At 41.4% G+C, this 10,897-nt stretch overlaps 1 protein-coding gene across 1 annotated transcript in view; it reads right to left on the reverse strand.

Moving 5' to 3' along the window:
* Window positions 1-276: 276 nt before the first annotated feature.
* Window positions 277-10,897, reverse strand: part of flncb (filamin C, gamma b (actin binding protein 280)) — a 113,232-nt gene continuing 102,611 nt past the window's right edge. Inside the window, 7 exon segments of the mRNA XM_048267404.1 lie at window positions 277-1,863; window positions 6,144-6,350; window positions 6,861-7,079; window positions 7,455-7,631; window positions 9,023-9,155; window positions 10,116-10,231; window positions 10,597-10,734. Of these exon segments, the coding sequence (XP_048123361.1) occupies window positions 1,676-1,863; window positions 6,144-6,350; window positions 6,861-7,079; window positions 7,455-7,631; window positions 9,023-9,155; window positions 10,116-10,231; window positions 10,597-10,734 (1,178 nt within the window). The 3' untranslated portion in view covers window positions 277-1,675.

A 10,897-nucleotide genomic window follows, 5' to 3' on the forward strand; every position in this document is an offset into this window, starting at 1 on the left:
CTTGCTTTAGGGTAGGCCTACGTTTTAGGCTTATTCTAAAATTCAGATTGTGTTAGGGGTACGGGATTATTAGACAATTTCAAATGGACAATTTGACCAGAGAGATTTCATTTTGTCGGACATTTAATTTTTTTTTCCCAGGCTAATGTCCGGCAATTACCAGACAATGGAAACCCTGATATATATACAGTATATATCAATGTAGAAAGTTGTTCCTGAACAGAGGCAGAATCAAAGAAGTGTGTAGAAGTGTTTTTAAAAAAGAAAACTAATACATTTATTTGAGCTTTTTAATGGCAAGTTAGCAGTTTAACATGTATTATGTCTGCACAGCCTTACCAAATTGTAGGTTAATATATCAAACAATTAGACTCATATCCTGCCCATTCGTCATACATATAAAATCACTATAAAATGTCACTCCTGTATACGGTTTCATTGTATATAATTTGCTTTTAAACATTCACAAAATAGAAGGCTTGCCACGTGGGCACAGACGTGTCCCAGGTCTAGCGGTACTGATCCACAGCTTGAGGAAGACGAGGGAGAGTTCTGTCCCCTGTGCTGCCCAGATGGGAACGGACTCTGGTTCTGATGTGGCCGTGATCCTGATCTGGGGCCCGATCAGTGACAGCCACCGTAATTTGGGCCAAATCCGGGCTCGATCAGGGCCGTATATGAAACGGATATCCCATATAAACGGCTATCCCGTATATGAAACAGATATCCCATACTGTATATGAAACGGATATCCCGTATATGAACCGGAGAGCCATATCTAGGGGCCAGATGAAGACCAGATCAGAGCCGGACTGGAGGGGGGACGAGAGAGTCGGTTTCCACCAGGCTGAATGTTAATGATTGTGTTCTTGCCCCATCAGAAAATAAAATAAAAATAAGACACTTTTCTGTCAGAAAAAAGACTAAATAAATAAAGGTTAGATCCTGCCTGCAACAGCCACAAGCCACACCCACACAGGCCCCACCACGCCGTTGTCACGGAGACGGGACTCACTGTTGTTCTGTCACTCTTCATGATACATTCTCTAGCATCCAAAGAAAAGTAAACATACAAAAATATCACAATCTGAGACCAAGAGGAAGAACAGAGGGGGAGAGAGAGAGAGACGGGGGAGGGGGACAAAAAATGTGGGAGGTACAGATTTGGAATACTTCAATTCAAAGGGCCACTGTTTGCGACCTGCATTTGGCCTGATCCTTGCCAAATGCGGTCAAGATCCAGGCTAACTGTGATCAAGATCCAGGCTAACTGCGGTCAAGGTCCAGGCTAACTGTGATCAAGATCCAGACTAACTGTGGTCAAGATTCAGGCTAACTGTGGTCAAGATCCAGGCTAACTGTGGTCAAGATGTGGGTCAGCTCAGTTGTATGTGAAATGTTAACTCAGTTTAATAGAGTTGCCAACTGGCTCATTAAACTGGCTTTGTGTTTTCCTATTTTCTATGAATGGGTTAATACTCTCCCATATAAAAGAATATAAAAATATTCTCCCCTCTATTCAGGCTGTGATTTAGCCCTTGCATATCATAGTGTGTCTGACTTTAGACAGGTTTTGGTATGAAGAAAAAGGAGTTGGGATAGGGGGGTGGGGGTGAGGGTTGGGATCATGGATCGGTCCATTACAAAGCAAAACGGGAGAGTCCAGGGGATTGTTTTAAGGCACGGTGACATGGAAGGGGCTGCCAGGCACCATCTCGTCCCCCCACTTGACGATGAGAATGTAGTCGCCCTTCTCCTTGACGGTGTAGGTGACGTTGTACATCCTGTTCCCCATGTGCTTGACGTAGACCTCCTCACAGGGCGTCTTGGGACCGTGCACTCCGACCATCAGCATGTTCGTTCCTGAGGAACACATAACACAGCCTGGGGGTTAGGTGTGTGTGTGTGCTAAGGATCTAGTGTGTGTGTGTGTGTGTGTGTGTGTGTGTGTGTGTGTGTGTGTGTGTATTGTAACGTGACTAATCTGAATAAAGGTTAGCCACATTTACAGCGAAATTATCACATAAATAGTGTTAATTTTGTCACCTATTTTTAATTTAGTCTTAGTCTTGTGACAAAATGTCCTTTTTAGTCTTTGTCATATTTAGTCATTCAAATATAATTTTTGTTAGTCAAGTTTTAGTCGACTAAAAGTCTTGTCATTTTAGTCTAGTTTTAGTCAAAAGAAAACTAAAGGTATCTTAGTCTTAGTCAGTTTTGGTCAAAACATTTTAGTCATTTTTTTTTATAATAAATCATTTCTGATTACCATTTCAGTGAAATAGTGTTTCACACATCTCAATTTTCCAATATTGTGTGTCCACAGGGCTACTCGTTTGTTAGAACTCATTCAGATTTTTTGTCAGTCAGTATGTTTACATGGACAGGTAAGTCGAGCTACAGTTATAGCTCGGCTGGGATTTGACCATAGACAGTAAATGATTTGAATGGACCACTGTCATGATCATCGTAGACCAGTGTTTCTCAAAGTGTTATCCGCACTGTTGGTCCGCAAGCAGACGTGGTAAAATATGATATAGATGAGTTGTTTGCAATTTTGAACCAACTTGTAGGCTACTGTATGTAAATCCAAACAGTTCTGCAACACTGTCTATGTAAGATATGCCAGTTAAATCATATGAATCTGACACAATAAGCAAAGTGCAAAGACAATAAGCAAGGTTGTTCAGTGAGTAGGCCTATTGTGCAGGCTAATATACTGTTGAAGTAGGTCTAATCTTTTTTTTTTTTTAGCTAGGTGGTCCGTGCGTTTCTTTTTTATTTGTTAGTTAAGTGGTCCTTCGTCTGAAAATGTTTGAGAAACACTGTCGTAGACCCAAGTATTAATGTTTTACTCCGCCACGCTAGATGGCGATATGCGCAACACATTCCCCAAACTCTCCATCTTAACAGAGAATATGATCTTAGCTAACTTGCTAGCGAACTTTCCATATTAGCTTACTTGCTAGCAAACTTTGCATCATCAGTGTGACTAGTTAAATAGTTGACATTACTTGCTGAAAATTTTCGTATGGACATTCTGGGGGATGTTAATTTGTCTATGTATGAGAGAAGCTTCAACTTCTGGGTCTGTAGCATTGTGGCATAAAGCTTAGGTAGTTAGCTTGCTAACTCTGACAGAAATCTCGGTGTTATTGTTCCATGTAGTTTAGGCGGTTGCAGCCACAGGGTTGCAGCAACAGCACGTAGACTAGCCTACAGGAAAGTTGCTGCGCATGAACTCATTTGGAATAATTTTGAAAATATAACAGCTAGATATTCGGTCTTCTCATTTTGTAGACTTAAATGAAGAGAGATTTTATCTTAGTTTTATTTCATGCAAAACATTTTAGTCTCGTCTTTTTCGTCAACAATAATGAATCTTAAGATAGTCTTAGTCAGTGTTTCAGGACATTAGTGCAGTCGTCATCGTCTCGTCTTAGTCATGAAAAAAAAGGTAGTTGACTAACATATTTCCTCTCGTCTTGTCTGACGAAATTAACACTACACATAAATCATCACATAAACACAAACACGTTTTATAAATTTTAAATCATATATTGTGATAGTTTAAATGAAACCAAAAATATTAATGTACACAACTTATATAATCAATTATTTAAATGTTCACAGAATAATCCACTTAACAATCATTCCCCCCATACAATAAAGAGATGTATTTAAACAAAAAGAGAAAGTCTGAAGGAGTCTGATGGTAACCACTCTCTCCGATAGAGCTTCCGAGTCTGGTAATTAGTGCTCTCTTCCCGCAGGTTTGGCCAAGCAGCCTTTTATCATCAGATGACTGTGTGACGTTCACATCGCAATTATGTTAAACAAACTCGTTTGGATAAGCCTACTGAATACGTGATGAATATACAGGCTAAACATATTTGTGTTCTGTATCTGAATCTGTAGCAGTCCGCTGCAGTGACACATGAGTGTGTAGGGCTTGTGCATGACCAATTTCAAAACATCAATGCAGTATGTACCGGGACGGACTGGGACAAAAAAAACGGCCCTGGCATATTTGGCCCAAGCGGCCCTCAAATCGGTTGGGCACACCTAATTAAATACAAAATCATTGCATTACCCTTAAATGTGCATATTTACAACTAAGTGTCGTGGAGCACTGAAAATGAACAAATGTAGGCCTCATTGGCTATTGTGGTGGAAAAAACTCACACCTACCCGTTCAATTCAAGACCAAATTAGCACTCTGGTAAACCTCAATCCAAAGAAACATGCTGAGACGAAAGTAGCCGTTGAACTGTCAATATTTTAATCACAATACAACAAAGTGACACAGCCTGACTAAGTCTAAGCCAATGCAACACTGAGCAGTAGAGTGAATGTATATTCTGCAGAATATTTGACCCGATTTAAATCTGTGCAAAATCTGAGGCTGGAGCAGCTGTGCTCCATCCTTTATCCTCACAAAGGGGTCTAAGGTCCTCCTATTTCCTATATGCAAACCAATAAGGGATATGACATCAGTGCACCTAACAAAGCGTTTTTGGGAAACTTTTCTATCCTCAGATAACCTTTTGTCCTCTTACTTTTCTTAATTTTCTTGTTATATACACGTGACACGCCAATAACTGTCTGCAACTGCCATATTCTTTAGCTGGCAGACTGCAATCAGTAAAATAAAGAGCTGACTGACAGGCTGAGGTTAGTAAAAAGAGTTATGAAGAATAAATAACTGATGGACAGGCTAACATTTCTCTGACCGCAAACACTTGCTGTGTTCAGATGGCCCTTCTCTACAGAGAGTACAATCTTGACCTTTTGTCCTCTGTGTAGCCTACACTATCACTCTGACTGATCAGAGGTAGCCATGGAGCACATGTTCTCTATTCAAGTAGGCTATACAAGCAATTATGAAAGAAGAATTTATGCTTGAATTCAAAGTATCATTACAATTATTTATTCAATAGGCTACATTTAAACTATACAATGCTCAATTGAAACAGTTACCAAAATATTACTGAAGCCTATGTGAAAGCTAAATCCGCTTTTTACCACCTCAAAAACATTGCCAAACTTAATGTCAAAACATGATCTAGAAAAACGTATTCATGCATTCTCCAGCAGGATTGATTACTGCAATGGGCTTTTCACAGGCCTTCCTAAAAAGACTATCAAACAGCTTTAGATGATACAAAATGCAGCGACTAGGGTTCTCACAAAAACTAAAAGAATTGACCACATTACTCCAAGTCCCTGTATTGGCTTCCAGTAAGTCACAGAATTGACTTTAAAGCGCTTCTGCTTGTTTATAAATCACTAAATGGAACGGGACCAAATTACCTAGCAGAAATGCTTCAGCAGTACACACCTTCCAGACCTTTCAGGTCTCAGGAGAAATACTTGTTAGTAAAACCTACTGTTACAACTAAACATGGTGAAGCAGCGTTTAGTTGCTATGCAGTTCAGCTCTGGAACCAACTTTCAGATGAGATCAAAGTTGCCCCAACTGTAGCCAATTTCAAATCTAGACTTAAGACCAAACTTTTCTCAGATGCTTTCAGCTAACTGATCAAATGTTCATTGCTCAGTTCACAGAGCACTCTTTGGGTGAGTACTATTGTTCCTTGTAGTACTATTGCTGTCCTTAGTTGGGCAAAGGGGATTCTGTGATGTAGTTGTCCTGTCATTCTAACAGAATAGACAGATTGGGCATAGTCAGAGTGTAACAGCTCGTTCTTTACAGTTCAAGAGTTACAGCTTTAGCGAGTTTCTCTGAAACTAAGTGTTAACTATTTGGGAAAGTCATCTGTTACTTTGAGACAGGTTTAAGGCAATAATATGTACCTACATACACACCATGGCCGTGGCCCACTGGTTAGCACTCTGGACTTATAACCGGAGGGTTGCCGGTTCGAGCCCCGACCAGTGGGCCGTGGCTGAAGTGCCCTTGAGCAAGGCACCTAACCCCTCACTGCTCCCCGGCCAGCCGTTGTAGCAGGCAGCTCACTGCGCCGGGATTAGTGTGTGCTTCACCTCACTGTGTGTACACTGTGTGCTGTTTGTGTTTCACTAATTCACCGATTGGGTTAAATGCAGAGACCAAATTTAACAAAAAAGTATATATACTTATACTACGCACAGACACACACACACACACAGACATATCCTACCTGCTTTGCTGCAGTCCACAGTGAAGGTGTTCTTCTGTCCGATGAAGGCCTTGGAGAGGCCGGCCCCTCTGGAGACCACCTTACTGGCGTCAGAGGAGAACTTGGGCAGGGAACTGAAGGCTCCGGACATGGCAGAGGACTTAGTAACCGTTTCCACGAGAACAGAGGAGGTCTCATGGAGACTGTGTCCTCCAGACAGGCGAGGACCTTCAGAAAGGAAGAGAGAGGGGGGGAAAGGGAGAGTGAGAGAGAGCAAGACAGAGAGAGGGATAGAGAGAAAACGAAGGAGAGAGACAGTGAAAGAAAATATTTGTTAGAATGTCTCTGTATCTAAATTCACTCTCATTCGATGCCATACCTGTGTCCTTGGCCTTGAGACAGGTATTAGACATTAATAAGTCACTTGTGACTTTAGGTTTGGGAGAGGTATAAAACAATATGTCACCTGTGACTTTGGCATTTGAGACAGGTATAACACAATACTAATTCACCTGTGACTTTGGCTTTGAGACAGGTATAACACAATCATAAATCACCTGTGACTTTGCCATTTGAGACAGGTATAACACAATCATAAATCACCTGTGACTTTAGCTTTGAGACAGGTATATTACAATCATAAATCACCTGTACAGGTATAATACAATCATAAATCACCTGCACAGGTATAACACAATCATAAATCACCTGTACAGGTATAACACAATAGTAACTCACCTGTGACTTTGGCCTTGAAGGGGCTCCCCACGATATGCTGAGGTCCCCCGTACTTGATGGAGATGAGGTAGCTGCCAGGGGCCATGGGCGTGTAGATGACCTTGTAGCCCTCCGGGCACTCCTGACAGTCCATCTTCACCTTGGACGGCCCGTCGATGGTCACTGAGAGTGCGCCCGCGCCCGCGTTACACGTGTTCACTATGAACTCAGAGGGCACGCCTGGGGTGAGACGGAGAGGACAGAGAGGGGATTAGGTCAGTTGGGAGGTCATGGACATACACATTCAGACACACACACACACACACACACAAACACACCTTGTTGTTTTGAAATAATGATTTGATATTGAATCAGATTCACCATTTTGATAAAGTTAGTGTGTGCAGAGAAAGTATTTTGTGTCTTGAAATGTATGCCTAGCATTTAATGAGCAAAATATGGTTTTGAGCAGCTGAGGTGTTTTATGTATAGGTAAACAGGTGTTAACAATCGTAAAAAACACTGTAACTAAGGAACATAGAACATAGAACAGAGTTCTATGTTCTTGATCATTTATGTGTGTGGAGGGGGAAGAAAAGGGCAGGGTGCACAAACCTGTAGTTCCACCCTCCAGGCCCGGTCCGAATGCGGACACCATTCCTGGGTCTCCGGCCTGTCCTGGTTCCCCAACGCGGATCTTGAAGGGGCTGCCAGGAATGTGGCTCCCGTTGAAGCGGACGTCAATGGAGTGGACGCCGTTCTCTCGAGGGATGAAGCGGATCGCATGCTTGTCTGACAAACAAAATCAGGAAAAGACCGAGTGAATGCCTGTGTGTGTGTGTGTGTGTGTGCGCACATTAGTTTGTTTAGGGTATGTGTGTGTGTGTGTGTGTGTGTGTATATATGTGCTCATTCGTTTACAGATATTATTATTATTATTATAACCTTTATTTATCCAGGTTAGTCTCATTGAGATATAAAATCTCTTTTTCAAGAGAGACCTGGCCAAGATAGCAGAACAAATAGTTACACATCACAATCACAAAACAAACACAAAAGAGGCAAAGACAACTCAAGTGCATTCCAGATTAAATAAAAGTGCCATTAATTAAAACATTTGCACTTGATGGACTCATGTTCTATGGTTTTAACAACACCTTTAACATCATTTAAGGAAGTTAGACACTGTAGTGTGAGTATTTTCTGCAGTTCATTCCAAGCAGAAGGTGCAGCAAACATGAAAGCCTTCTTGAACAACTCTGTCCGGGCTTGAGGTACATTCAATAAAATAGTGTTCTGAGACCTTAAGGCATAAGTACTCTGTGTAAAAGAAAGAAATTCAGATATGTAACATGGAAGCCTGACTATAATGCCCTTATATATGTATATGAAGATATAGAGGTGAGTAAGTTGGCGATTTGACAGAGAGGGCAAATTCACTGTGGAGTAAAGTGTACAGTGATGAGTGAGGGGTCTGCCATTTTAAATGAACCTTAAAGCTCCATGATACACAGCATCCAACATCTGAAGACACTTTGATGGGGCATTCATGTACAACAGATCACCATAATCAATAATAGAAAGAAATGTGGCATCGACTAGCCTTTTTCTGGCAGAAAAAGCTAAACAAGATTTGTTCCTAAAGAAAAAACCTAGCTTCAATTTCAACTTTTTCACTAAGTTCTGTATATGAAGCTTAAAAGAAAGGTGGTCATCAATTAAAAATCCTAAGTATTTATAAGATGAAACTATCTTAATTGTTTTACCCTGATTTGTAAACAATATTCAGATCTAACTCATTCTTCCTTGAGTTTGAAAAGACCATTACTTTGGTTTTCTCAGCATTAAGCACAAGCTTTAATTGATAAAGCTGTGCTTGCACTCTGTGAAAAGCAGAGCAGTTTGCAAATGCTCAAATGCTTTCCTTATGGTAGCAGCACAACAATAAATAACAGTGTCGTCTGCATAAAAATGAAAAAATGCATGTTGTACATTCTCCCCCAGACAGTTTATATAAATAGAGAGAGATAGAGAGAGTATCTGTGTGTGTGTGTGTGTTTGTTTGTTTGTTTAGGGTGTGTGTGTTTGTTTGTTTAAGATGTGTGTGTACTCTATTAAGTGTGTGTTTATTTGTTTAGAAAGAGAGAGAAAGAGAGATAGAGAGTGTGTGTGTGTGTCCACACCATTGTCCAGCTCTGTGATGTAGCATTCCTCCACGGCTCCGGAGGGTGTGTGCACTTTAGCGTCGATCACGCCACACGCCCCGTTCAGCTGCACGGCGAAGGAGGCCTCCTGGTTGACCTTCAACCCCATCTCCTGGAGCAGACAAGAGGAGGAGCAGAGAGGCAGAGAGAGAAGATTCAGTTCAGTTCAGTTCAGTTCAGAGCACTTTATTTATCCCCAAGGGGCAATTTAACCAGTCGTATACAGTAGTAGGAACTAAATATATATAGATGTTTTTAAAATGCTGTAGAACAATACATACAGCTCTGAAAAAAATTAATAGCCCACGTTACATTTTTCTGGTGTCATCCTATGGTTGCTGTGTGACATTCAAATGAGTTGACAGTCATATTCAAATTTGCAGTGGCCTCTTAATTTTGAAAATGACCGTCAACTCATTCAAAGTTATAAAGTGCCCCGTGCTTGTTATCACTAATACATACACCAGATACACACAGACAGCTTCAGTGAGAGCAGAGAGAGCTCCATGGGATAGGGCTCATCTAAGGTTCATCTCCCCATCATGGGAGAGGCCGAGGAGGAGAGAGTCTCATCTTAGAGTGGCTAAGTTAAACCAAGCCCCTGTGTGAGATCTCTGTTCCGAGCTCTCATATCTAAACGGGTCATCTCTCTCTCACACACACACACACACACACATACACACACACACACAAATCTATACCTCTCTGGCCTCTCAGTCACTCAGACAGACAGACAGACAGGATTAGTCCCAGGGGAGAGCCCCATTAAGGAGGACTACAGATGGGCTTTGGCTGAAAGACACACACACACACACACACACACACAGTGACAGACACACGCACACACTCCTTTGTTTACACATATACACTCACACACACATACAGTATACACACACTCTTCTTTACTCACACAAACACACACATACACACAACTGCAGACACACATCACAATTTTAATCTATCTTTCACTAGTTTTTCCATTTCTGATTTCAGACATTTATATGTGTGTGTGTGTGTGTGTGTGAGAGTGAATCTACGTTGGCAGCCAGCAAGTCTACAAGTCAACACTCACCTGCAGACTGGTGACCGTAAGGCGACGGGCATCATCGGACAGTGTTGCTACGGGAACGATGAAGGGACTATCGGGGATGTGTTCATCGTTGAACTTAATGGACACCTCGTAGTCACCTAAGCAATAAATGAAAAATAAATAAAAATAAACAAGTCTTTATTAAACATACAATTTATCATGTTTATTCACATTCTCTAATACAATGCATTTATTAGATCTGTTTCTCAATTTTAATGCTTTGCCACAAATCGTGAGGCATTTAACATTCAGTCATTATGACTTTAATCTAAGGTCAATCACACAGCTTTATGATGCTTGGTCCATGAATAAAAGTTTATAAAATTATGTATGTTCCTTGAATAAAAGTTTACGTAATTATATATAGTTCTTAAATAAAGACACCTCTACCATCAGAGGAGATAGAGTTTTCACAGGCGGTTCATTGTACAAGTATAAACTCAGTAATTGGGTGTGTCCTCACCAGGCTCCTGTACGACGTAGGACACGCCACAGGACCCATCCTTCCTGTCCTCGAAGGAGATCTCCGCCTTGCTGGGCCCCTCCACGGCGATGGACAGGCCCCCGGCGCCCGCCTCGCGAGTCCAGATGCTGAACTCCGCTGCAGAGGACACAAACAGCAGTCACCTACTGGCCTCTAGTGGCGACCAGAGGACATGCAGCCAGACTCATCACAGAGACTTGTCTTGTGTAAATATGGGAGGTCTAATGGAGTAATTCAATGAAAAAAGACGTGAGAAAATCTCTATTTAATCTCTATTTGA

The sequence above is a fragment of the Alosa alosa genome, chromosome 17 (genome assembly GCF_017589495.1).
Source record: "Alosa alosa isolate M-15738 ecotype Scorff River chromosome 17, AALO_Geno_1.1, whole genome shotgun sequence".
Taxonomy (NCBI): domain Eukaryota; kingdom Metazoa; phylum Chordata; class Actinopteri; order Clupeiformes; family Clupeidae; genus Alosa; species Alosa alosa.